The sequence below is a fragment of the Colius striatus genome, chromosome 6 (genome assembly GCF_028858725.1).
Source record: "Colius striatus isolate bColStr4 chromosome 6, bColStr4.1.hap1, whole genome shotgun sequence".
Classification (NCBI taxonomy): domain Eukaryota; kingdom Metazoa; phylum Chordata; class Aves; order Coliiformes; family Coliidae; genus Colius; species Colius striatus.
Window position 1 is genome coordinate 44,888,456 of NC_084764.1, and position 27,809 is coordinate 44,916,264.

Sequence of the window (27,809 nt, forward strand, 5' to 3'; positions counted from 1 at the left end):
ATGTTGAACCAGACCGGCCCCAGAACCCATCCCTGTGGAACTCCACTGGCCACAGGCCAGTGGTTTGTCTCGGCTCCATTGATCAGCGCCCTCTGGGCTCTGTCATTCAGCCGGCTCTCGATCCAGGCTCACAAAAAGCCGGCAGCATCTTTCGGTCCACGCTCGCAGGAGCCAGCGGCGGGGCCGGGCCCGGAGCCCCGGTCTCACGGCGCCCCCTGGCGGCGCAGCGCTGCCCGCGTAACGGCCGCCGTGTCTCTGGCGCGGCCCCAGGCGCAGCAGCCGCCGCCCGCTCCCCCCCGCTGCCGCCTGCCAGCGCCTTTCCAGCACCGACCTTACTCGCCTGCTCCCAAGCGTTGCCAGCGCTAACATTCCCTATTTGCATTGAACTTGCGTCGTTTGAGGCCCCGGAGGCACTTAGATTTCTTCCAAAACCCGCTTTATTATTAAGGGCTGCTTCCAATCGGGGGTGGCAACACTCCTTCAGAAAAATGACCTTTCTGCTTCAAAAGCAGGCTATTATTTCCATTTTAAACATAACTTTACATTGCAACAACTCTGATTTTTAGACTCGATTTAACAGATCCATAAATTAACAATATGCACTCAGTAAAATGAGGTTCTGGGACAGTAAACAAGCATCAAGCCTGTGGTGGGGCAGTTTAAGACAAAAAGTAAAATCCAGACATTCAGAGATCAGAGGTGCATATAGTTTTGTACAATCCACATTTAAATTGCTGCTTGTCAAAAACATCCACCAGCACTTTCTGCATAACTTAGCCCTTTCCTTCTAAGTCTGTTCTTCAGCTTGCACACAAGGTTTAACTTATGCAATATGTTAAAGAAAGCTTGCAAAGAAAAACAAAGGCACTTTTTAATTCCATTTCATCTTTAAGACAAGGGCTTTAAAAAAAAAAGGTTTAAAAAAGCTTGGGGAAGAAGATGAAGGAGGAATCACCCCCAGCTGAACGTATCCAGACTTCCAGTATGTGATAAGCTTTGCTGACTACAGAACCACTGAAGCTGTTGGCACTTAAGATGATAAAAGATAGGCAGCTCAGAGGAGTCAATTTCATCCATGCTATAGATCTGGGGTTTTGTCTTCTGTGAGCATTAGTGTTTTAACACAAATGAAGGAGAAAAAGCAAAAACTAAGATTTGAGAACATCACTGCTTCAAAAATGCAAAGTCAGCATAAGTGGACTGGGGAAAGAGGAAAGGAATGAAAAGTACAAGTTCTAAGGTAAGAAAAAAATCATACAAAAAACAAAGTAAATCTAACTTAGTTCTTCACAACAAATTAATCAGGAAAAAACAGGTAAAAACCTCAGTCTTAGTAATAGAATTTAAGAATATTTTTTCCTCCATTAAATCAACACCTAAATGAGTTAAGTCCCTTCTTTGGTTTTAGAAGTATGTCCATACAAAAGATGTTCTTCTTGCCTCTTGGTTCTATGTATAGCCCTACATTTTAGAATCAAGTTCTAAAATAATTGTACCTGCTATGTTACATGCATGTTAGATACAACAAAGCATGCTTTCCATCAAAAATTACTTTGTGTGCTCTTACCAAAGATATCCAGGTGACCCTGCTTCTGCAGGGGGGTTGGACTAGATGATCTCTAAAGGTCCCTTCCAACCCCTACCATTCTGTGATTCTATGTTTCTGTGTAAACCCACTTTGGAAGTCTGTTGCTTGAACCCAGAGGTGGTGTTAGCCCTATAACATACACAAAACACTTTTATTAATCATTGTTAAAATAAAAGTATGGCAACTTATTGGACTGACTCAACTAACAAAGCACTGAAGGCAAATTCACTAAAGCTAGAGGAAAAATACACTTCAAGTACTGAGCAACTAACACTTCCAACAAAGTTGAAGTGGAAGGACTTCTTAGGCCACAACAGGACATCTTTCAGGGATGCAAGAAGAAAAATCCACCTCACCTGACATACTTCCTCCATCACAGAATCATTTCAGCTGGAAGAGATCTTTTAAGATAATTGAGTCCAGCTTTCTTTGCCCTATCAACCAGTACCATCAGTAGTCACCTAGGATTTTCAGAATGGTAAAGTTCCTGAAAAAGATTATTCCAGTGTTGGCAGTCAGTTGTGTAATGACTTCAGGCAGAATTTGTATCCAGACCATAGTGTTTGTGGCCATTACAAAGCAGAGATAATGAAAACTTTACATTAATAGGAAACAGGAGAAATTGCTGAGTAGAAATCTGACTCCTTAAGGTCTGAAACACTGATGTGTCTAACACAAAAAAACAAAATAGTGGAAGTGCCTGTAGATATAGTGAAGGATTTGAGTGCAAACTCATAACAAGGTCTTGTACTGGAAAGCATCTCCTCACATTCCAAATACACTGGAACTGTTAAACACACACAAGCAAGGACGTTATTCCCAGATCATTATTTAATATGGAATTTTTAAGTCTGATGACTGGTCCACAAAGCATCTTGTTGTACATTACCTTGATTGTTTTATCCATAGAAGCCGAGAGAAGCAGGTGACTTTGCTCTCGTGCAGGACACCACTGGATTTCATTAACAGGGCCGCTGTGTTTACACATGCAAAACACCAAGCTTTTGGGGATTTCAGTTAATTTATATTTGAATCCCAAATATGGCTTTACTAGTTCAGAGATCTTTCCCCAAGTCTGCTCTCCTGATGTGCCCAGCTTAACACCACAGTCTGAGCTCTCTCTCTCATGAGCTGCTTTGTTTTCAGGCACACTGGAATTTTCTTGACGCAATCTTTTAGGGATATATGGCTTAATTCCTTTCATGGTAGTACAGTCTTTATGCATTCTCTTCTGTGAAACACCATTTCCAGAGTTTGTTGAAGAGCTTGATGTCTGTTCATAGTTTTTATAGGACATACATAATGCAGCATGGCCAGAGTATGCTCTTCTACTATAAGAAGTCAAATCAGCATTATTATTCTGTGCATAACTCTCAGGGGGATCCTCCCAAACAGTTCTTGTGCCAGAGCTGTCAGTGTTCTCAGCAGGCTGCATTTCATATGTAGATTTTGTACTCAGACTACCAGGTGCAAAGTACTGAGCACAACTCACAGAAGGACTTGGATGGTTTGTTTGTCTGCCAGAAGTATTGGGGACTTCAGCCTTTTCAGTTTCTGTCTCGGAGTCTGAATCATCATAAGCAACCAGCGAAGAGCTCATTACAGCTAGGCACAGCAGACTCCAGGAATGTCAGTGCTGGAAAGCTCCAAAGCTATGATCTACAATAAAAGAATTGATTATTCAGAGTACAATTTATTACAGAGCCTACAATCTGAGCAGCTTAGAGAAAGAAATACTACTTTCTTAACAAAAACCCATAACTTAATGGAATTTATTCCTATTTCATAACACATCTGTACATTCAGTTACACACACCACTCGCCTCCAGGCACTCTGCACATCTTCTCAGTGCATTGGACAGGTGCATTTGCATACCATGAAACAATGAAAATGAGAATCAACAGAAAAACAAACTTGTGACATAATTTACTGCAAATCACTTCAGTCTTTCTTGCAGTAGCACTTACACAAGAGGGTAACTAATCCTACAGGGATTTGGTATGTACATTTATGAGAATACAAATACTCCATTATGGAGTTATTCCAACAACCTATATTTCTAACAAAATAGATGACCTGAAAGAAGTGTGAAGGGGTTCATAGAATGGTAGGGGTTGGAAGAGACCTTTAGAGATCATAGAATCACAGAACGGTGGGGGATGGAAGGAACTTTTAGAGCTCATCCAGTCCAACCCTGGTGCCAAAGTAGGTCCCACCTAGATCAGGTCACACAGGAACATGTCCAGGTGGGTTTTGAAGACCTCCAGTGAAGGAGCCTCCACACCCTCCCCGGGCAGCCTGTGCCAGGGCTCCCTCACTGAAACTGGGAAATAGCTTCTCCTTATGTTTAAATGGAACTTTTTGTGTTCCAGCTTCTTTCCATCACCCCTTGGTCCTGTCACTGGGTACAACAGAAAAAAAGAGCTGCCCCAACCTCCTGACACCCACCCTTTAGACAGCTGTAACTATTAATGAGCTCCCCCCTCAGTCTCCTCTTCTCCAGACTAAACAGCCCCAGGTCCCGCAGCCTTTTCTCACAAGGAAGATGCTCCAGTCCCCTGAGCATCTTGGTGGCCCTGCACTGGCCTCTCCCCAGCAGTTCCCTGTCCCTCTTGAGCTGGGGAGCCCAGAACTGGACACTAGACTCCAAATGAGGCCTCACTAGGGCAGAACAGAGGGCGAGAAGAACCTCACTCAACCTGCTGCCCACACTCTTCTTAATGCCTCCAGGATGCTGTTGACATCTTGCCCACGAGGGCACATTGCTGGCTCATGGTTAGTTTATTATCAGTCAGGACTCCCAGGTCTCTCTCTGCAGAGCTGTTCTCCAGCAGGCCACCCCCAGCCTGTACTGGTGCATGGGGTTGTTCCTTCCCAGCTGCAGGACTCTGCACTTGTCCTTGTTGAACCTCAGGAGGTTCCTCTCTACCCAACTCTCAAGCTGGTCGAGATCCTGCTGAGTGGCAGCACAGCATTCTGAGTCATCAGCCAGTTCAGCTGGTGAAACTTGAGGCTTGTTCTATTGCTTGTTACTGGGGAGAACACCCCACCTGGCTGCAGCTTCCTTTCAGGTAGTTGTAGAGAGTGAGAAGGTCTCCCTGAGCCTTCTTTTCTCCAGGCTGAACGGCCCCAGATGAGACGTGCTCCAAATCCTTTACTAGCTTGGTAACCTTCAGTATTAGATCCATTTGAATTAAAACAAGTATGTTTCCTTTAACCTACAGAAGTGTTTCATCACAGGCTATGGGCTGTAATGAAATTTCCAAGCACAGGTCCAGCAGACAGGTTCCTCTTAAGACATATATCACAGATCCTTTCCAAGCAGAATGACAAGACATTTAACTGGAATAAGGTGAGCAACATTTTAGCACATAAAAACATCAAGATCTCCCTCTAGAGGACACTTTGTCTTTGTCTGAAGTTTATGATAGCTGTAAGTGACAGCAACTAAGAGAAAGGAAAAAGAGTTTTTTTAATAATACAGCTTCATTGATTAAAACAGCATTTCACTCCATGTCAAGGGGAAAAAAATATGTTTCAGGAAAATGTAACTAACAATTCATTTCAAAACCAGTAAATTAAAGTTTTCAGTGGTAAATTGAAACCCCTTATGACACAAACAGTAACTATGAAGGACTGTACTGTAATAGTTGCAACAAGTGATTACTGTTTCTATCACGGTGCTGAAAACAGGTTCCCTTCCAAATGCATCATGCTCAAAGAGCAAATACAGTGAGAAACTGAGCTCTTGCTGAAAGCTATAAATGAAGATACACAAGTGGAAGGGGTGAGGCTTTCAAAGTTACTGTGCTTTAAGACCAAAAAAACACTGAGAATCAGAGGGAAGTGCATGACAGTCCCTAAACACATCAAAGGTTAAAAAGTTTCCCATGCCATATCAGAAAGAAGTTACCACATTACATTTGGGATGCATAAATCCATCCTGTTACACGCATGGCCCTTAAGCTTTTTGTAACAGCAAAGAATCTCTCATCTTGAGACTTCCCATTCAACATGTGTTTTTAAAGGAACACCACCCCAAAGTGTCTTATGGCACCCTAAGTACAGAAAAATGCAGGGGGAAAAAAAAACACCTGTTGTACTTCAATGGAAACATGTTGTAACGAGGTTGCAAATTTAATATAGTATGCTCTGCAATGTAACAAACTAACAGAGACACAAACAGCTTTGCTCTCATTCTCACACCACTGCAATGTGCCCTCTGGCCAATAACATCCTGGGGTGTATGAGAAGGGCTGTGGGTGGTAGGTCAAGAGAGGTTCTCCTCCCCCTCTCCTCTGCCCTGGTGAGACCACAGCTGGAATATTGTGTCCAGTTCTGGCCCCTCAGTTCCAGAAGGACAGGGAGCTGCTGGAGAGAGCCCAGTGCAGGAACACAAAGGGAGTGGACCATCTCCCTGCTGATGAAAGGCTGAGGGAGCTGGGGCTCTTGAGCTTGGAGGAGGCTGAGGGGTGACCTCACTCAAGTTTACAAATCCATAAAGGGTGGGTGTGAGGAGGCTGGAGCCAGGCTGTGCTCAGTGATGGCCAATGACAGGACAAGGGACAACGGGGACAAGCTGGAACAGAAGAGGTTCCAAAGCAACACAAGGAAAAACTTCTTCCCTGCTGAGGTGAGGGAGCCCTGGCAGGGGCTGCCCAGATGGCCTGTGGAGGCTCCTTCTCTGGAGACATTCCAACCCAGCTGGATGAGTCCCTGTGTGCCCTGCTCTAGGTGGTGCTGCTCTGGCAGGGGGGTTGCACTGGAGGAGCTCTCCAGGTCTCCTGTGACTGCTTAACCCCAACGCGTTCAACCCCAGAGCACTGGGCTCAGCACGTACAACACCCCCCAGCCGCCGAGAGGCCCCAAACGTCAGCGCAGGCGGGACGCGACCCCGACCCCTCCGGCAGCCGCGGCCGGGCAGCGAGGGAGCCCAGACACCGCCCCAGCGCCGCCGCCTCCCGCCTGAGGCCCCGCGGCCCCGAGCCGGGGGCAGCGACCGCCGCCCGCGTCCCGAGCGGCCCCTCCCCGGTGCCCGCCGCAGCCACCCGGCCCAGAGAGCGGCACTGCGGGCGGGCTCCGGGCCACGGCGGCCGCTTCCTTCCCCTCGCCCCCGGCACCGGAACCGCTGCCGCTCCCACACACGCGCACTCTCCCCTCGCTCCCCGGGCACCGAGGCCCACTCTCGCGGCCACCAGCGCCGTAACGGCCGCCCGGCTCCCGGCAGCGGGGCCAGGGCCGCCCGCGATCCCGCCCCCGGCCCGCCGGTACCTGCGCGCGTCACGCCCGGAACTCACGGCGCGGCCCCCCGCAGCCCCGCCTTTCAAAGCGCGCCGGGTGGGAAACAAGGCGCCTCACTCAAACGCTTCCGCTTGTCGCCGCGCTCCCGCAGGCACCGCGCTTTGGGAGGGCAAAGCTGATCCCGCGGCTCGCCCGGCACGTCTGGGCCCTTCTGCCCACCGTGGCTGCCGAGCTGCAGGGCTCTGCCTTGGGCTGGTGGCTGTAAGGAGAGGGAGGGCTGCGGGAATAATGGTTCCGGGGGTCCGCGTTTCCCAGCCGGGAGGCGCGAGTGCTGTGCCGGTTGCGGGGTGATGCAATGGCAGTGACCGAGGAGCGGTGAGGAGCGCTGTCGGCTCGGCTGGGCTCGGGCGGGCGGGTGAGGGCCGGGCCGAGCATGGGGCAGCCGGCAGACCCCGGCGGGCGGGAGGGAGAGGCCCTGTTGGGCGGCTGTTGCCGATCCCGTGGGCAGGCGCTGGGAATGGGGGTCGGTGCGCTGGAGGCGATTTTCCTCCCCTCCCTGTGGGGCCGAAGCTCCCGTGGCTGCACCGCAAACGCGTCAGGAGCGAAAGCCCTGTTCCCTGGGCAGCGGCGGAGGGGGCAGCGCGGCCCTGGCCACTGGAAAATGCTGAGCCATTCTCTGCCAAAGCAGGCAGAGCTGTGGAGTGCCTTTGCCTTGCTCGGGCAGGGCTGTGGTAGGGAAATACTGCAGGGTGCCAGGCTAGAAACATTCCATTGCTGGGTAGTTCTGTGCACAACCATTCCTGAGCAAGAGCTTACCTTTTAGCAGCTGTAGCATGATAAAGATTCACGCTGGGCTTTCCTCATGTGAGAGTGGTTGAGTGGTCATATTGTCACCTCGGGGAATCGTTTTGCACACTTTTGTTGTATTTTCATGTATAAATAGATGATTGCAAGGTAGATCTGCTACAATACGCAGCCTGTGTTGGAGCACTTCTCAAGGCATGTTTCCCATGACATCTGTGTGCATACTGCCTGCTTTAATGGCACTTCTCATTTTTTGTTTTATGTATCTGGGGACAGGACAGAGGGTGATGGCATGAAGCTGGAATGCAAAAGGTTCCATTTAAACAGGAGAAACTATTTCCCTGTTGAGGTGAGGGAGCCCTGGCCCAGGCTGCCCAGGGAGGGTGTGGAGGCTCCTTCACTGGAGGTCTTCAAAACCCGCCTGGACACGTTCCTGTGTGACCTGATCTAGGTAGGACCTGCTCTGGCAGGGAGTTGGGCTGGATGAACTCTAAAGGTCCCTTCCTCCACCATTCTGTGATTCTATGAAATCAGCTTTTAGGAACATAAGTGCTGTCACACTTACATTCACATTCCTGCATTCATTCATGGTTTGGTTTGTTTTTCAAGACTTTTGTGTTACTGCTGCCTTTGGAAGTCTTGATGTACCCTGACACAACGTTTGTCATGAAAGAGCTCTTCTGAACACGTGAAAAGCTGCTCTTTGATCCTCAAACCTCTAACTTAACAAATCAGATATCAGACAGTGAAAATGAGCATAGCTCTGTGGTTGCCATCCCACTGGAAAGAGGATAATGCAGTTGTTTTCTGACACCTACGCCTAGGATTATTTTTGAACCTTGCCTCATGAGACTTTAATGTCCTGTGAGAGTCACAAGGAGCAGTGCCCAGGACAAACTACAGTGTGTTGTGTATATAGAAAAGGCACACAGTTCTTGGCTGTCTAGTTCACACTTTGAAACTGAAGCTTTTAAATTCACCTTGGTTCCTGGTCCTAAATATCACCATTCCCAAGTTCCCATGTATCTTTTTGGGTTTTTCTCTCCAAATCTGTTCGTGTGTGGTGTCAGATGTGCCTGGATCTGAGAGTTTTCATAATACCAACAAGGAAGCAAGGAAAAATGTCCTGATAAAATAGCAGCTATCACAGAATCTCAAGGGCTGACAGGGACCTCAAAAGCTCATCCAGTGCAACCCCCCTGCCAGAGCAGCACCACCTAGAGCAGGGCACACAGGAACTCATCCAGCAGGGTTGGAATGTCTCCAGAGAAGGATACTCCACAGCCCATCTGGGCAGCCCCTGCCAGGGCTCCCTCACCTCAGCAGGGAAGAAGTTTTTCCTTGTGTTTCTTTGGAACCACAGCCAGACATTTGTTTTAAGCAGTTCACAGCTGCACCTAGGAACTTCAAAAAAATCAAGACCCATGTTTCATATTACTGAATTCCTGGCTTGAATTCCACCAGCAAATAAGGACAATAAAGAGATAAACAGAGACAGGTTTTAAGTAGCAGTCAATATCTTTTGCACTCTCTAGTCATAACATCCTCACCTCTTCTGGTGATTAGATTACTTTTGCTACTACTTGATTAAAATGTACCTTCATTTGGAGTTCTCTGCTCAGCTTAAATCCATAAGATTCCAAACTCTTCCAAGAGTCTGTTTCACTGCTTCCCAGTATGTGAGCTTAGTCTCAGCTGCAGCATTTCAGCCTTTCTGAGCAGACTGTCAGTGAGAATGTTCATTCAGAATTGAGCTGAAACACCACATCACAATTTGTTCCACACCAAAGAGTAAATCTTGTTTGCCTTTTTCCATTGTGTGAAATCTGGGGACACTAAACAGAGGTTGCATATTCCCACACAAAAGATGTGTGTTAGTCTTCATCAGTGTTTTCTAACATGAATTTACTCTGCATGTTTTCTCTTCCAGTTAAGTACCTTGTGTCCATGGAAGAAAAGGGAAAATACTAGTACCCAAATAAAACAATGTAAGTAAACTGTGGGAATACATCAGAGAATTGTTTGACATGTTTTAAAGTGACACTGTGAGTTACCAGGCTTGAGGGGATTGAGATTAGCTTAAAAACCTTGTTACTGATAATACATTCATCTTATTTTAGTGAATCATATCATCTAAGTATGTTAATAGTGTTCATAGGTGACCAGTGAAGCAAGTGGGTGTATACACTTCTTAGCTTTCTCAGGTTATTCATCTGAAGCTGAAGTCTGGGAATATTGCAGCTGTCTGACAAACAAAGCCTCAATGATAGATATGTTTCAGTAACCAGCAAGTTACCAAATCAACCTTCTCAAGGTTTCTAGGCAGGTGAAGGCTTTTTACAGAGGCAGTTTAATGGTATACTGTGTAAATATAACCAAGGTTGTGATTATTTTGTAGAAGGAAGGCTTTGAAGTGCTACTGAAGAGCTAATGCAACAATTATGTGCTTTTGTTCCTTCTTCTTTTCTTAATTCAGAAGAAGAGAGTCAAATGAATATGTGTTTTTATGAACAGGTTTCATAATTCCCTTCAGTTACATACATGGCTTGTAAACTCAGTCTGCTCCTGCTCCCTGCATAGCAGTGGATGAATAATGTGCTAGGGAGTCTCCCCAGACATAATCATATACAAGGCAGTAGGACTTTACATTGGCACATTCTTCTGTCATGGACATGGCATGAGAGAGAATGCTTAGGGCTACTGCTGTGTTTCCAACACATCATTGTTTGCAAGTCAATGTAAAGTTAATTTACTCTTTCAGCTTGCATTGCATTTGTCCCTGTCACATCTGAGTACAATACAGGTAAAATAAGCATCAGTTCATGACTGAGGATGACATCACTTTCCTCACATAAAAAGCTGTGCAATAACTTGGGTGATTGCATAAAGCTACTGCATCAGATTGAGAGGCAGCACTTCACAACCCTCCCAAGCTGCAATGATAGTTTCTATGGAAAATCTACTTTTCCCTCAGTTCACTTGCCATTAGGATTTTCACTGTTACACCACTTTAACAGCCTCAGGTTTGGTGAAGTTCTTTTGTAGTTCTCCAAATCCTTCTTGTACTGGCTACTAGGAAGAAAATTAACTCTATCCCAGCCAAAACCATGACAAACAGATGAGGCAAAGATCTAGATATTTCTGGTGTAAAGGTTGTTATAATGTGTTTGATAGCACAAACTGTATGCTTACTTGATATTTTAGCAGCATTATTTAACTTCCTGTGTTAGTGTACTGTAAACTGCAGCTGAAGTCTCACTTGCTGTTAATTAACATAGAATCATAGAATGGTGGGGTTGGAAGGGACCTTTAGAGATCACCCAGTCTAACTCCCCTGCAGAAGCAGGTTCACCTAGATCAGGTCACATAGGAACATGTCCAGGTGGGTCTTGAAGCCCTCCAAGGAAGGAGTCTCCACAACCCCTCTGGGCAGCCTGTGCCAGGGCTCCATCACCTCACAGTGAATGAACAGACTGCTAAGAAGCACCCAGATAATGTTGTTGTTAATATATATCACATTGTAGATGTTAACCTGGGAGAGGAGCCCATTTGTGGAGGCATGGGCATGCTCTGTGCTAGGAAGCCTCAGTGATGGTGGTATATGTGGGATGTAGGAAGGCTGCTGTGTTATTATCCTCAGCCATCTAATCTTCTTAGATACTGCTGAGAAACAAATAATTCCTTAGATTTACAGCCTCTTGCTTACCTGAGAGTTGGTTATTCTTCAGAAAGCAGTGTTTCTCACTAATCATCAGTGTGTTTTGGAACCTGTGAAGGAAAGCAGTGAAGGTGATGATTAAGCCTTTTTCTTGGGTATCTTTCTTAGCACTGAAGAACCACATTACATGTATTAGACATACAAAATTCCATAGAATAGTTATAAAAATCTCTGTCATTCAGAATTTAACAGGGTGTCATGTGGTGTAAAACATGAATCAGGACTCAGATAACCTGGGCTGAATTGTATGTGTATTTAATCACTTTCATTTATGTCAGGAGTCTGACTTTGAAAAGCTGTTCTAGCGTTAAACACAGAGACAAACAACACGAAGAGTGATCTCTACATTTATTCTATACTCTTGTCAGTCCAAACTGAAGCTCATTGTGTTGGTATCTCCACATTTATCAATCTGATACGAGTAGAATTAGGCATGAGGTCAGCATAGTTTTCATAGTCTTATTCCACTCACCTGACCTTCAAGATACAAGCAAAGGAATAAAATACACTGGTTTTTTTTGCCCTACAGTTCTCCTTTGTGCTCGCTGCTGTTTCAACTCTACAAGCCAAAGAATTGGAAGACATTACCTTTAGGTGAAGTGTAAACAGACACATCTTTTGCAGCCTGGCAAAATGGCTGATAGTCCAAACTGTGATTTGAAATCTCTGAGTCCGCTTCAGCTGTTTGAAAGAGTAACTGAACAAGGAGAGAAAGTCAGAGCACTGAAAGCAGGAAAAGCACCAAAGGTATCTCTGTTCTGTGTTTCGAACCATCTTTTCTCAAGTGATTGGCTGTGTCTTAAGAGTGCTGAAGAATATGGTTGTTGTGAGATCTATTTTGTATTGCAGTAAGAAAAACACCTTGTTAAAAAAACACTTCTGTCCCTTTTGTGAACTGTGGACCATCCCTGCTAATCCTCCTTAAGTAACTTACCCTTAAATTCACCTTCCCTATTGTATCATCACTGTGTTGGCAAAGACAGCACAGTTTTAATATGGGCTGTCTTATTGCATTGCCTGTGGGAGTAAGCCCAGAAAACCAGGAGCTGAATAAAGTCATGATGCAGGATTTTGGAGGTTTGGGACATTAACTACTGTATTTGTCTGTCTCAAGTATGTTGAGTCAAACAGGTTTGGGTCTTTTTTTTTCCTTTATTCAGGATGAAATTGATGCAGCAGTGAGGATGCTACTATCATTAAAACTGTCATATAAAACAACAACAGGACAAGATTACCAGGCAGGCTTGCCTCCAAGAGACCTCCTGCTAATAAACAATGGTACAACTAAAGAAGAGGACGAGGATTTTGTGGACCCCTGGACTGTGCAGACATCAAATGCCAAAGGCGTGGATTATGACAAGCTCATAGGTATAACTCTTTTCTTCAATGCTAAGGAATTTTGGGGGTTGGACTGGATGATCTTTGAAGTTCCCTTCCAACCCCTTTCCAGTCTGTGATTCTGTGAAGTGATCCTAATGATCACAAACCCAACGAAGGATCATAACGAGTCCTGATCAAAACCGTCATAGGTGGCATTTAATCTGTGTCTAATCTCAGCATTTGCATGGCTAAAGAATTTGCCTTGGGAGCTGAGAATGTCCCATGCAGGGTTTCCCTATAAAGACTTAACTACTTTGCAAAGAACTCTTCAGTTGGAAGTCCAGGTTTTACTTGCAGTTCATTTTTTGGCATGAGGACAATTATTGAAGTGATGTTACTAAAGACACTGTGAGTATGTGCATTGCCAATGGCTGTCATGCAGAACAGCTACAGCCTGAAGCATTCTGGCCAGGCTGTGTGTTTCCTCCTACCATCTCTCCACATCTTCCTTGACTTCAGAATTGAAGGCAGGAATGATCCAAAACTCGTGCAGAAATCTGTAAGTGTCAATTACTTCCTCAGGGGACACACTATCAAGCAGCCAAGTGCTGGCTGGGATGAGGAAGATGCAGCTCATTCAAAAGACATAGGTGCTAGTGGGAAATATTTTAGACAGGTGTTACAAAACTTGCCAAGCTTTGTAATGTAAGAAACAGGGATTTAGTTGATTTTCTCATTTGTTGTTCAGTCCACTATTTGAATAGCTTGAGTCCAGCATAGAAACAGCTGAGAGAACTGTTCATTCATTGTTACTATTTTTGCTTTTGGTGATTATTGTCAGTCTTCATGTTTACTACCTCAGTTTCATATTGCTGCTGTCTGCTTGGTAGTTTTGTTTCTTACAACAGAGCACACACTCTTATGTGGCAGTGGCCACGTGTTTGCTTTTTGGAGCTCAGCTGATAGTGTCAGCGTTCTTTTAACTCTGTCCTGCTATCATAAAATCTTGTCAAATGTATGTACAAATTGGTTTAGTCTGCAGAAGGTAGGAGGAGGAAGAAAGAGTTGGAAAGGGACAGGTGTGCAGAGAAGAGAGAGTGAAGGAAAAAAGATATTTGTTAGAATCTAAAAACAAGTTCTTGCAGCAGCTTGTCGCTTCTGTAGGAGGTATGGAGAAGGCTTTTTCTCTTCTTGGAGGTGTTTCTAAGTCTTGAAGAAAGTGAGAAGAGTGAAATACTTGTGTTAGCACAGCCTCAAGGTCTCTCTGAGATTCTCTAAGGCCATGTTAAACCTTGGCAGCCCTGCTCTTTTTTCCAGTGACTGTGTGTGTGACTTTTTGATGTAGCCTAGAGTGGCAGGTTAGTCTAAAGGGTTTTTACTTGTTTACTAGCAGAATGAGTTATTTTGCTGGTTCTAAGTGGTGTGTTGGAAATTTTTAGAGAAGAATGCTAGCCTCACCACTTCAGGAAGTGAAACAGTTACTGCTTGTTACTGATAAACTTCCTCCTTTTAAAAATCACAGAATGGTTTCAGCTGGAAGAGAGCTTTAAGCTCATGGAGTGCAGCCTTTGTCCCAGCCCTATGAACCACCAGCCCATTGCCCTCAGTGCAACACCCACCCAGCTCTGAAACCCCTCCAGGGACAGTGACTCCAGCACCTCCCTGGGCAGCCCCTTCCAAGGCCTCACAACCCTGTCAGCAAAGTTCCTCCTCACATCCAGCCTGAAAACATAATAATGAAAAGCATTATTCATGAAATTGCCACCTGACAGCTCTTACCTTAAAGGAAATGTTTGTGCCACTTTATTCTGTTTATTTACTAGTGGCACTAGAGAAAGTTGCCAGTGAGATTGTGTTTACATAAACACAGAAGAAATGAAAGTGCTAACAGCATGGTGTAATTGAAAGGGGTATTCTTAAGTGGTTACACAACAGAACAGCCTGAAGATATTCTGGGAAGAAAGGTTCTGTTAGCTAAGTAGCAGACATTTTTGATTTGAGCAGGAGCAGAGGGATGACTGAGAAAAAGCTTTGTGTGCTAACCGTGCTGCTAATTCAGTGAGCTGGATATTGCAAGTGATCCAAAATGGTTGAGGTTGGCAGGGATTTTGCAGATCACCTAGTCAGCTCCTCAAAGCAGATTCAACTAGAGCTGTTTGCTCAGGACCTTGTCTAGAAAGATTTTTATTACCTCCAAGGATGGAGATCCAATGCCTTCCCTGGGCAGCCAGCTCCAACATTTGACTATGTGCACCATATGAAGATTTCTTTATATGTTTAAATGGAATTTATTTCAAATTAACCCATTGCCTCTCCTCCTTTCACTGGGCATCACTGAGAAGTCTGGTACTGTGGTCTTTACTCTCTGTCAGCTCCCCTAGCCACGTATTTATACACACTGATAAGGTCCTTCCTGAGCCTTCTCCAGGCACAGCAGGCACAGCAATCCCAGCTCTCTCAGCCTCTCCTCTTATGACAGATGCTCTTAAGCCCTTCATTTTCATGGCTGTTGGCTGGATTCACTTTATTGTGTCCATGTCCTTACTTTGGAGCTCAGAGCTGGACCCCGTGCTCCAGATGTGTCATCCATGCTGAGCCAGGGGACAGGATCACTCCCCTTGGCATTCTGGCTGTGCTGTTCCCAGTGCTGTCTGTAAAGCCTTTGTCCTTGCAGTGCCACAGAAGCATATTGTTCAATCCCTTGTCTGCCAGGACCCCAAGGTCCTTCTCTGCCAACCTTCTTTCCAGCCAGTTGGCCTTTGCCTGGACCAATATATGGAGCTGTTCCTCCTCAGATTCAGGGCTCTGCATTCCTTTTTGTTGAACTAGGCTCTTGTCAGCTCATTTCTCCAGCCTGCTGAGGTCCCTCTGAATGGCAACACAGCCATCAGTTGTATCAGCCACCCCTCCAGCCTCGTTTCATCTGTGAGCTTCCTGAGGGTGTACTTTGTCCCATCACCGGCATCATTAATGAAGATGTTCAACAGTATTGGCCCCAGTGTCAGTGCCCTGAGGTACACAAATAATGTGCTCCAGCTGGACTTTCTGCTGCTGGTCACAACCCTTTGAGCTTGGCAGTTCAGCCAGTTTACAGTTCACCTTGCTGTCCACTTGTGTAGTGCAGACTTCATCAGTTGTCTATGAGAATGAGATGGGAAACAGTGGTAAAAGCCTTACCAAAGCTGAGAAACAGAATCCACTGCTCTTGCCTCATCTGCTAGGCTAGTCATAGCATCATAGAAGGCTATTAAGTTGGTCTGTCATGGATTCCCTTTCCTAAATCCATGCTGACTATTCCCAGTCGTCTTTGTGTCTTTAGTAATGTTTCCAGGGTTATTTCCCCATCACATGCCAAGAAACTGAGGTGAGGCTGGCCAGCTTGTAGTTCCACAGTTCCTTCCTCTTGGCATTCTTCAGGAGTAGGAGTGACATTTACTTTCTTCACCTCCAAGTGCCATGGCTGTTCAGAGGTTATTGAGGCTGGCCTGGTTACTGTAAAACAACTAGTAGGTTATTAGTTTTCTCTATGCAAATAGAGCATGGCAGTGGCAAAGAGGGAGAGTCCATGATGCATTCTCAGCAAATACAGTATGCTTTTGGTGATCACAGCTCTCAGGACTTCCCATGTACAGCAGGTTGAAAGCTGTCTTTTGGTAAAAGGCAGAACACTACAGGTCAAAAGCACTCCAGGAATTTTTTAAAAGCTTGGTAAGGAGTGGAGACTCTCTTCTTGTTAAGGAGTGGAGCTTCTGTCCTTGTCAGCAGCTGCTGAGGGAGGCAGTTTCTTTGTGGACAGAGAGCCTAAAATGATTTGAATGGCCTCATAAGAGGAAAAAGAGGAAGTAAGTAGGGAAAAGTTATCCAGTTTTTTAACAGGAAAGATGAAGACAGGCAAAGAAAAGGGAGCTGTGCAGTCTGTGCATGGTTAGTAAAGATGTCTAGACATTAGCAGTGAAGTGTTCTATATACCAGAGAGCTTTTAATCACTTGCCATAACAGCACACAAGTGTTTGTAGGGTGGCTAGCCCAAATTAATCTGGGGCATTCTCTGCTTCTGTAAGATCAGCCTCTTACCAGTTGCTGTTGTTCTGCTGAATGGAACATTTTCAGGTTCCTTTGGCCTCTGCTGAGCATTCCTTCAGGTTACTTTGCCATTTTGTAATGCCTTTTATGTGATAAGAAGAAGTTAATTCACTGACTCAGGTTGCCTAGGACGAGCAGATGTGATAACCCTCAGAGAACATTTGCATTAGAGCAGTAGTTGCTGAGTTGTGCACCACCATTTGTCTCTTTTCAGTGACACTTAATAGATCAGTGAATGGACCTGGACAAGCTCAAGAAGTGGGCTCCTGTGAACCTGGTTCAACAAGGCCAAGCACAAAGTCTTGTACCTGGGTTGCTGCAATCCCTGGTATCAAGACAGGCTGGGGAATTAAGGGATTGAGAGCAGCCCTGCACAGAAGGACTTGGGGGTGCAGGTGGATGAAGACCTGGATACAAGCCAGCAGTGTGTGCTCACAGCTCAGAAAGCCAACTGTATCCTGGGCTGCATCCAAAGCAGCGTGGGCAGCAGGGTGAGGGAGGTGCTTCTGCCCTTCTGCTCCGCTCTGGTGAGACCCCCCTGCAGTGCTGCATCTGCCTCTGGGGTCCTCAGCACAGGAGAGACATGGAGCTGTTGGAGAGGGTGCAGAGGAGGCCACAGAAACGATCTGAGGGATGGAACACCTCTCCTCTGAGGACAGGCTGAGAGGGTTGAGGTGGTTCTGCCTGGAGAAGAGAAGGCTCTGGGGAGACCTTACAGCAGCCTTTCAATGCTTAAAGGGAGCTTATAAGAAAGACAGGGACATATTTTATCAGGGCCTGATGCAAAAGGAGGTGGAGTAATGGTTTTAAACTAAAAGAGGGTAAATTCAGGAAGAAGTTGTTTACAGTGAAGATGGTGAAACACTGGCACAGGTTGCCCAGAGAGGTGGTAGATGCCTCATTCCTGAAAACATTCCAGGTCAGGCTGGAGAGGGCTCTGAGCAGCCTGATCTAATTGAAGATGTTCCAGCTCATGGCAGGTGGGTTGGACTGGATGACTCTCGAAAAGTCCACCTCAACCCACACCATTTGCTGATTCTGTGTTAATATGCCTAGCTTCCCCTACCATTTCCTAACAAATTACTACTAATTTCAAGTTTGATGATGATATACAAAGCCTTGTAGTAACACTGTGCATAACCAGTAAGTCCTGAGGAAAATGAAATGGATGATTGCTTTGGATGAAGTGACATCTGAAAATGTTGGTGTGTCAATCAACTGATTTCCTCAACCAGTAGTAACAAGGTATTTTGTAATACCTTCTCAGGCCTCTTGAGGGGAGCAGTGTCTGTAATCATATCCTTATAAAAGCAGCTAGTTGGGGCTATAAAGTTGAAAAGCCATGTAATGCAAGGGCAGAGAATTTAGGCATCAAGAGAGGAGCATTCAGAGCCTCAGTGATGGTTTTATCTCGTGGCTTACAGAGGCCAAATTATTGACCTAAATATTCAGAACAAAAAAAAACCATTCCAAAGAAATAGACCAGTATCAGTGGTGTAAGGAGATCACAGTCAGGCATGGATAGAACAGTGCCACATGTCATTAATAGGCTGGGCCCCCTAGAACAGAGCTAGTACTGGAGATGACTGCTGGGACTTCAGGCAAGAGTCAGGAACTCTAGACACCTTACCTGAGACTTAAAGATGTCCTTTTTCATCTAGGTGACATTGGTATGTTCTTGCTCATCCAAGAGCTGGTTGCAGCTATGCTGTGCCTATTTTGATGTCTCTATTTTAACATCTTTGTGATTCCAGTTCGGTTTGGCAGCAGCAAAATTGACACAGATCTGATCAACCGGATAGAGAGAGCTACTGGGCAGAGGCCTCACCACTTTCTGCGTAGGGGAATCTTTTTTTCTCACAGGTGAGCTTTTTTTCTTGTTCTAAAATCCCAAAGTCCCTACTAGGTGGCCTTTGTGTGAGCATTACTGGGAGAAACCTATGACTAGGAGCGTGTTCCTTTAAACCAGAGTAAACCAACTGTGTCCCTTGAAATTAGCAGCTGCTGCAGGTTTCCCTTCAAACACTTGTAACCCTTGGTTGCACCATTTATTTTTATGTGTCCTCACTAATCCCAGACTGAAGAAGTGTGCACAGAATCTCTGCTTTGTACAGCTTCCATTCTGACTCTGTGTCAGCAGCCAGGCAAAAGCATTGGCCTAGCAGGAACTCCAAGGCTCATATGGTGTCACCTCTGAGTTCAGCAAGGCTCCACCTGGCCTGTGGACCTCTGCACCTGGATTGCTACATTAAAAAGCACTCAGGGGATAATCTTAAGCACCAGCCTGCCAGTCTTGTACACTATGTAATTGTCAGCATGCATGGGCTTTTGGCCTGTGGCAGCTAGCACACTTAAATAAGTGCCTGAGCATGATTCAGGGCATAGCCTCCACCAGAGACCATTCCAAGCTGGTTGGTTGAACCTGTTTGGGAAACAATTCCCAGCTCTGTTTTACTAGGTCTCAGAAACTTGTATCCAGTTAAGCAATTGTTCAAGTTATACCCTTTGAAATCTTAATTTACATTTGTGTAGGGTTTCTTCCTTTAAGGTTTCTTCTCTTGCAGACTGAAGGAGACAACACTTTCTCTAGACTAAAAAATGAATGAACAAAACCTTTCTGAGGACACTCAACATGCTGTATTTTATGTATTTATAGTTTTGTCTCTAAAAACAAAAACCCACTCAGATTTTGAGTAGAAGCTTTTTGCTGGGGAAGTTTCTTCCTAAAGAGCTGCATCATGTTTTCTCTGTTTGGTTTGTTTTTTTCCTTTAGAGACATGGACCAAATCCTCAGTGGTTATGAAAACAAGAAGCCCTTTTACCTTTATACAGGCAGAGGGCCATCCTCTCAGGCAATGCATGTTGGTCATCTTATCCCATTTCTGTTCACCAAGTAAGTTATTTCCACCACTTACATGAAAAAAAACATGGGGGTTGTTTTTCCCTAAGTTAAATGTGTTTTCTAGAACTGCCAAAGTGATACATTTCAAGGGGTTCTGTTTATCTGAGGTGAATGTGAATGAACTTGGTGCAATGTTGCCTTTTTACTACAGTGATGGTGATCCCTGCATCACCACAGTCAAACTCTCTTCCTTGGACTCTCAGCCTTGTGGCACTCCTTACCATTGTTGTTGTTCTCGAAAACAAGCTTTTGACAAGACTCAGTAACATTACTCTGTCATGTGGTGCCTGCAGCAGCAGGACACAGAGACATGAGACTCTTAAGAGCTAAAAGTCTCTTTGAATTCCCTTTCTGTCCAAGGGATGACCAGTATCTTATGTACAGGTAACAATAAGCAGTGAGGCTTTTTCCCAGGTCAGTTGTCACGATAACCTGGATAAAATGTGTGCTCTGCTCACAGAAACATAACCACATGTGCATACAAAGCAGAGAAGCAGACCCCTTTCATAAATCCCTTTTGTTTAAGTGCATCCTGATATTTTCCCTGTGTGACTTACATTCTCATTGCAACATACTGTAAGAGAAAACCTTTCTGCTTTTATTAGGTGGCTGCAAGAAGTATTTAATGTTCCCTTAGTTATACAGTTAACTGATGATGAGAAATACCTTTGGAAGGACCTGACAACTGAGAAGGCGCATGAGTATGCTAAAGAAAATGCAAAGGACATCATTGCATGTGGTTTTGATGTCAACAAAACCTTTATATTTTCTGATTTAGACTATTTGGGGTAAGTATAAGTTTCTTCAGGGCATTGCAAAGAAAACAAAGTGTGTTTTCTGTCCAGCTTTGACAGCCAGCAGTGCTTGAATAACTGTGGCTAAATTGAAAGCTTCAAGACAAGTTTTAAAAGACTTAAAACAGAACCTGATTAATATTTCTGCTGTCTAACATTTTATGTATATGCTATTGTCACTCTTCTGTATAACATACAAGTGCTTCTCTGTGCAATGCTCACATTTAAGTTATGGAAGCATGTATTAAACCAGCTAAGCTGTAAAAACAGCAAAGCCACCAAGAAACCTACAGACTGACTTGTTCAGTGTGGTACCAAAGACGTTGACACGTGTCTACACGTGATCTGTGTTAATGAAAGGCATTGCAGCAACTTGTTGGGGTCAATTAATGTAAAAATACAGCAGGAAAGATGATTATTTGAGCTTTGAGTAAAGTTCAATGAAGATTTAAGGAAGCAAACTGCTCTTGGAACTGTCAGAAAGAACAAGTTTGATGGCAGAGTTCAGAACTGATGCTGCTGGCTTTGTTCTTCCACGTAGGATGATGAGAGAAAACTGAGAGAATATGTTTTAGATGCAAAGTGTATAACTTACAGTCCCCAAAACGTGGAGCCTACAGAGCAGTTTTTCTTCACTCCCCTTATCTCAATAAGTTGCATGAACACAGATCTGCCCTATGTCTGAGTGAGAGCAGGTCAGAACTGCTGTTTCATTTGCTTCAGCAGAAATAAGAGAGGAAGAAGTTGCTGAGCTGTGTTTGCAGTAACTTTCAAGGCATAAAATTCCTGTTGCTACTAATCCTCAGATTCCTGTGTCAATGGGTCATAGAAAGCCCAAAACTGTCAAAAAACCTGCAGGACTTTCACTCAACACTTTGTCAACTTCCACTCTGAAAGTTTCTACTTGCACTTTTCTCTCCTACTGCTCATTTTGTTTTTTCCTTTCCTTTCTTGCAGCTCAAGTACTGGATTCTACAAAAACATCCTGAAAGTTCAGAAGCATGTAACATTTAACCAAGTGAAAGGAATCTTTGGCTTTACAGACAGCGATTGCATTGGTAGGAAATAATATGAGTTACCAGAAGTGATGCTTGCTTTCATTTTCTATTGCACCATATAAGAATTGGAAGAGATCAGTATCTCCCACTCATGAAACAGAAAGAAAAGCAACAAGAGCCATGTCCTAGAGCTCATTATACCTCTTAGCAATTTCTATGCCAAAAGCTTTTCTCTTTAGAAACAACATTGATATTCAGGGAGTGGCGCATCTCCCTTGTGATGAAAGGCTGAGGGAGCTGGGGCCCTTGAGCTTGCAGAAGACTGAGGGGTGACCTCATTCAGGTTTACAGATACATAAAGGGTGGGTGTGAGGAGGATGGAGCCAGGCTGTGCTCAGTGATGGCCAATGACAGCATAAGGGGCAACGGGGACAAGCTGGAATAGAAGAGGTTCCAAAGAAACATCATTCTTTGACCAGTAACTGGGCCAGTGGCAGCTTGTCAGCATTAACTGTAGCCAAGATCTTAGAAGGGAACTCACTTGATAAGTAGCTCCATACCCATTGTCCCACAAAGGGAAACAAATGAGCTGCTGAAAATGATGATGTAATCAATTGTATTTCTGAGAAGGGTAGATACCTCAATGGTGAAGAGAGTGGGTGCTGCTGAACATTTTCTGGAGCCCTTGTGAGCACAGCCTGCCCTTTTTTGTTAGTTCCTATGTTAGCTGAAGGTTCATTGACATTAGGGAAGGTAAAGGTTAAAAAGTTCCCTGAGATAAGGCAATATTGCTTGTTAAAGATGCACTCTGTGCAATGCACCTGTGCATTGATGTGTTTCAGAAAGTTCTCTCCTTGCTTATGTTGGCCTCTCAGCTTTTCCAAATGTTGTTTTCTAGGAAAGATCAGCTTTCCTGCTGTTCAAGCTGCTCCATCCTTCAGTTCATCATTCCCACAGATCTTCAATGGCAAGGAGAACATCCAGTGTCTTGTCCCCTGTGCTATCGATCAGGTAACAAAACCCTCTCACTTCATGTGGTTGACATGTTTGTTTTTGGAGTGTACCACTGATGCTTCATAGTGGTCTATCAAAGCATCTGTAAAGCATTCCTGCACACACCTTTCTGGGGCAGAAGCTGGAAGACATAAGTGGATGTTGTACTGTAACCTGACACAGATGAAGGTTCAACACAACTATTCATGCACTCCTCATTCTTGCCAGTCTTGGATCCCTGGAGGTCTCAACCCAGGTCACAGCAAGCTGCCATCTATGAAAGCCAAGCCACTAAAATCCATGCAAGAGGGTACTGACATGGGGGTAGGAAGAAACTTTGGGCCACCCCCATAGTAACTAGGACAAAATGCAATGAGCTTAACTTGCAGCACAGGATATTTACATTGAGCTACAGGGAAAAACCTTCTATCATTGAAACTAAAGCAGCATTGAAAGAGTTTGCCAGAAAGACTACAGAACCTCAACAATTCAGGTCTGTTTACAGAGGCTGGAAGAACATTGGCTACAAATTACAGTGGTAGCATCATTACTTTAAATAAGCATTGTTTCTAGGAATGGAATGGTGCACTGTCTGAACCTTGAGCTGTTTTAGTCACAGGGACAGTCGCTGGGAGCTGATGTAATTACATTCAGCAGCCACAATGTTGCTTAGTAATATAATTGCATTTGGTTTAAGTCAGATCAGGGGCACAGCAATTCCAGCTTGGTCATGGCTTTCATTCAGGGTCTGTGCTGGTTGTGAAACGCTTTGGAAGGAAGTTTGCACCTTGCTCTGCTTCCATCTCCAGGTGTGCTAAGCATAGTTTTCACACTTATTGAATTGATGGAAAGCTTTGTAAATATGCATGGTAATTGAAGGAACTGCAAGTGAGAGGAAGGAATGGTGTTTGTGCTTCTGGATGAACTGGATTGCAAGTAGGTTCTGGAGTGTTCTGTGGGGTTTTGGTGTGTTTTGGTCTTTATCATTGTTTTTTTCAGACCACCTGTGCAGGGATGGATGAGTCAACACTAGTCAGCTCTTAAATCCCATTTTCAGCTTCATCTGTGCTTTTCTTGGTGGTTGTTCTAGGATCCCTATTTTAGAATGACCCGAGATGTAGCACCTAGAATTGGACAACCTAAACCAGCCTTACTGCACTCAGTCTTCTTCCCAGCTCTGCAAGGAGCACAGACAAAAATGAGTGCTAGTGACCCCAACTCCGTCATCTTCCTCACTGATACACCCAAACAGATCAAGACAAAGGTAAGGATCTGCTAAAGTTGAGAGTGCAAAGCTGTGTGACAGAGAGGAGTGGCAGGCCTCATGATCACCGTGGTCACTGGGGTGATGTTTGCTTTGACCCTCCTTCTCATACTTTCCATTGCAAAGCATCTCCAGCAACTGACCAAGCTACACAAATTTAGCTGGCCCGTCAAATAGAGTCTTTTGCCTTTGCCAGCAAGTGTAACAGTGCAGCCACCAGCTAGAATGATGTGCCAAACACTGTGCTTGTTTTGCTGATACCCACGGAGCAGCGGTGTAAGAGCAAGAGCTGGGAAGGCTCTTACTCTGAAAAATGTTGCCATAGTCTTGAAATCTGACAGTCCATGATGTGAATCAAACCAACAGCTCTTTCTCCTCTCGGGGAGCACCAAGTATTGCAGAGTGGCAGCAACACCACAGGTCAGGGAGAGGGGGAAGAGAGTCAGCAAGTGTTCCATTTTTAGGCCAACTGCTTGGGCATTTGTCCGACTGAAAGATTGAACCCCCTGGCTAGAATGGCCACACTTTGCTTTCTCTTGTTTCCCTGAGCAAAGGAGAACACTAGATTCTCTCCAGAGTTCCTTCAGAAAGTCTCAATGCCTTCTTCACCTTTCAAAATTCATTTCTTGATGGAACAAACATCTTTTCTTACAAAAAATACATTTCCCTGCCACACCAGGCAGCAGCTTCAGCAAAAGGGACTTCAGACCTTTTCAGCTGAATCTTGAGGGGCTTCTTTTTCGTTTTGGTCTCATTTTTGGTCTGGATTTGTAGCCTGGGGAGTGTGTGTATGGCCACTTTTCCATCTGGCTTCTAACAACCTCCTTTTGCCTCCCCCGGTCAGTGCCGAGGCTCTGCGCCAACACCCTGCTCACCTTTCAGCTAGTCCTTAGTGTAGTGCTAGAAAGATCATGCTGCACCTCTCTTTACAATGTAGTGACCCAGAATTCAGTAGAAACTATGTACTAAGCCCCTGTTGTTGTTTCAGATTAACAAGCATGCCTTCTCAGGAGGCAGAGATACCATTGAAGAGCACAGGAAGTACGGAGGGAACTGTGATGTTGACGTATCTTTTATGTACCTGACATTCTTCCTAGAAGATGATGACAGGCTGGAGCAGCTGAAGCAGGTGAGTAGCCAAGTTGAAGGTAAAATTCATTCATTCCTTATTGTGAGGACAAAGCTGTAGCTAAGTACTCCTGTGAACTTTCTCCAGGAAGGTAATTGTGGTGTTATTCTTGCTCTCTCCTTCTCTTCTGAGTTCTAGCATTAAGACATCTGTATTTATCTGTTTGCACTGTTATTCCTTCCAGCTTCTCTTTAACAGTAAGGAGATCCCTGGTGTTTTCTCAGGGCTCTCTGACACTGTGCAGGACAAACGAGGCCACCTAAGGATGAATGTTGTTTTCATTGTATAACACACTCTGCCTTTTCCTTACCTAAAAGGTGCTCAGCAGAGCCACAGAAGCTCATGTTTAAAGCTTGCTGGGGTTTGGTTTTTCTCATCACAAGAAATGTAACAGCTATGAGGAAGTGATTCAGCAAGCAACAACTGCTTCATGTCATATAAGCTGCCTTTTCCTTAAACCTGTCTGGCAGACTTCTGTCTCCAGGGGTAGCAACAAGGCATTTCACCTCCTTCAGCTGTGTGATCACCATCAGTACCTGATCTCTGGAAGGCAGGAGCTGTAGCTGATAGTATCCATATCCTATCAGCTTATCAGTTTTCTCCCACTGAGAATAGCTGCAAGAAAGTCAAGAGCTGCAGCTTCTTGTCCAACCCTTTACTCTTGCCCATACAAGCGCAGGGTTGGGGAGCCACTGATGCACATGCAAACTGTCGTCATTCCCAGTGGACATCTGGAGCACATTTGACAAATTGAGTAGTTCCCCATTAGCCTCCAACCACTGCAACAATATCACAGTAACTCTGGTACAGAGCTCAAATCCTAGAGCACAGTCAACAGGGCTGCCCCAGAACCACGTCAGAGAACATGAAGTCACTGCTCAGAGCAGCATCAGTGGAGCTGTGCCAGTTATGTTGCCAAAGAGAGAAGCTTTCAGAAGTGGATACTGAGAGAAAGCAATATCATTATTTCTTTAACAAACAAAAACCAAACCTACCCCCAAAAAGCCACCACTAAAATTACAACAATTCAGTCCATTCTTGTTAACATCTTTAGCTGCATGAGCATCAGCAACAGTTGCACTTTGGTGTTACCAATGACTAGAGACCCAACTCCAGGTCAGAGTATGGTATTTATTGCTATTCCAAATGCCAGTGGGACAGCTCCAGCCATGGTTTCAAACCAAGGCTGCCCCAGTCCACCCTTGTGTGCTTCTACCTACAGTGGCAGGGCAACTGAGCAGGTTACCGAACAGAGCTGTGACTGTGACTGCTAGTGTGAACATAGACTCTGAGTCTCTTTGCTACAAAAGGGATGCTTTAGTCATATCTAATCTTACCCAAATGCAACAGAGAAAAAGACTAGAATTGTACCTCATTGCAAAACAACCAGCTCAGGGTGACTGTTCATTTGAGCTGGGATTCCAGGGAGGAAAAGGTGCAGCTTCCTGCAAATAATTACAGCATATCCCAGCTAATTTCATGTGAATGGAGCTCTTTCAGTCTGTGCAACTTGTGACACACAGAATTGCCCAGCTGCCTCCCTCTTTTAAAAAGGCAACAAGCAGTTTTGCAAGTTCCATGTGCAGAGTGCTACCACTCAGTCTTCTAAGGCATGTGCTTATTTCAAAGCCATCCAGATCTGTGTTTGCCACTCAGTCTTTTCCCATACAGCACCAGATTTAGCAATCAACACTTCTCTCAACAGGCATACACGAGTGGGGAGCTGCTGACAGGGGAGCTGAAGAAGGTTCTTATAGAAACATTGCAGCCCTTGATAGCAGCTCACCAAGAGAGACGGAAGCAGGTCACAGAGGAGATGGTGAAGCAGTTCATGACTCCACGGAAGCTAGCTTTTGACTTTTGAAGGGATGCATCTGTAACTTAGCACTTGAGAAACCAAAACTGAGTTAATTGTCTTCTGTTGTATGTCAGCACTCCTTAGTTACGTACAGCCTGCAGCCAGGGCTCAATAAATACTGCTGTGAATGAGTTAGTTACAGTGAACATCAGAGTGCAGGAGAAGTTTGAAATGGGACTTGGAGCTATTTAAAACCTGAAGATACAAGGCAGCCTTGCAGAAAAGCATGTCTGGCAGCACAACACTCTATTTATTGTATTTCATGTTGAAAATATAAATAAAGCTGCCATTTTGATGCTGAAGCCTCAGTTGTAACTTGTTTTAGATACATTGCTCAGAGATGATATCTCTAACTAATCACTAGTAGCTCCCATTTTCTTTTGTGCCTTGGTTTCCTGAACTGTGTGTCCTCTTGGACTACTGGGAACATGCTGCACACAAAAACATGGTGGATGTTACAAAGTGTATTACACAATGACTTTGACCCAGGATCAACACAGAAAGAACCAAGATCCGTGAGGGGAACACGGGAGAATGAGTGTCAGGCTGCTTTTGCTCTCCTCTTCCTCTTTAACTGAGGGCAAGCTGCCAAAATCTCACTGTACTTCTGTTTCTGTAGCTGTTTAACTGGTCTGACTGCTCTGGAAGGAGGAAGCTGTCACAGGCTTGTGAAGTTCCTCCCTCAGGTGGAAGATAGTGTAAGGGTGCAAACTTTAGTTTCCAGTTATGAGGAAATACCAAGTGTTGTATCAGGCTGTGAGGATGAAGTTGCTGCTGGACACAGGGCGACTTTTAGTGCTGTCTCTTCTCCTTTACTGCATCAAGTCATTCCACTGAGCAAATACACTTTGTTAAAATACCTCATGTAATATTTCATTATCTCCTTTTTTGAACTTCAATGTCTCTGCTATGACTTATGGAAGAAAACTGCCAGTTATTAGCCACATTGCTTTAACATGTACAGTGCTGAATGCAAACTGCTCAACCTCCCTTGTATTTGTGCAGAATAGGAAGCTGCTAGCCCAGACACTTATCTACAGCAAATAAAATACCTTTGATAACACAGGTGGGTATTGATGTGTGGTGTTTGCAACTCATTTTAAATCATTTAATCAT

The 27,809-nt window shown here is 44.8% G+C and overlaps 2 protein-coding genes across 9 annotated transcripts in view; one reads left to right on the forward strand and one right to left on the reverse strand.

The window, feature by feature from the left end:
* The window catches only part of WDR25 (WD repeat domain 25), an 84,883-nt gene that overhangs the window by 54,974 nt on the left and 2,100 nt on the right, over positions 1-27,809 (reverse strand). For 2 of the 7 annotated variants that reach the window (XM_061998700.1, XM_061998694.1), the window contains exons 2-4: positions 11,341-11,402; positions 7,647-7,932; positions 2,478-3,247 (exon numbers count right to left, since the gene is read on the reverse strand). In XM_061998700.1, the coding sequence (XP_061854684.1) occupies positions 2,478-3,188 (711 nt within the window). In that variant the 5' untranslated portion in view covers positions 3,189-3,247; positions 7,647-7,932; positions 11,341-11,402. Of the gene's footprint in view, positions 1-2,477; positions 3,248-6,860; positions 7,090-7,646; positions 7,933-11,340; positions 11,403-11,940; positions 12,050-16,746; positions 16,845-27,809 lie in introns of those variants that run through there. The other 5 variants (XM_061998698.1, XM_061998696.1, XM_061998695.1 and 2 more) reach the window with 5 other exon arrangements.
* WARS1 (tryptophanyl-tRNA synthetase 1) lies at positions 7,007-27,758 on the forward strand. Of its 2 annotated transcripts, none has more exons than XM_061998703.1 (12): positions 7,007-7,245; positions 9,565-9,622; positions 11,882-12,099; positions 12,513-12,720; positions 18,510-18,618; positions 19,529-19,648; positions 20,263-20,445; positions 21,409-21,509; positions 22,348-22,460; positions 23,533-23,706; positions 24,695-24,835; positions 26,541-27,758. In XM_061998703.1, the coding sequence occupies exons 3-12, from the start codon at positions 11,986-11,988 to the stop codon at positions 26,697-26,699; spliced, it is 1,422 nt and encodes a 473-aa protein (XP_061854687.1). In that variant the 5' UTR covers positions 7,007-7,245; positions 9,565-9,622; positions 11,882-11,985; the 3' UTR covers positions 26,700-27,758. The 2 variants fall into 2 exon arrangements, with proteins under 2 accessions (XP_061854687.1, XP_061854686.1); XM_061998702.1 differs by having other exon boundaries at positions 7,007-7,205.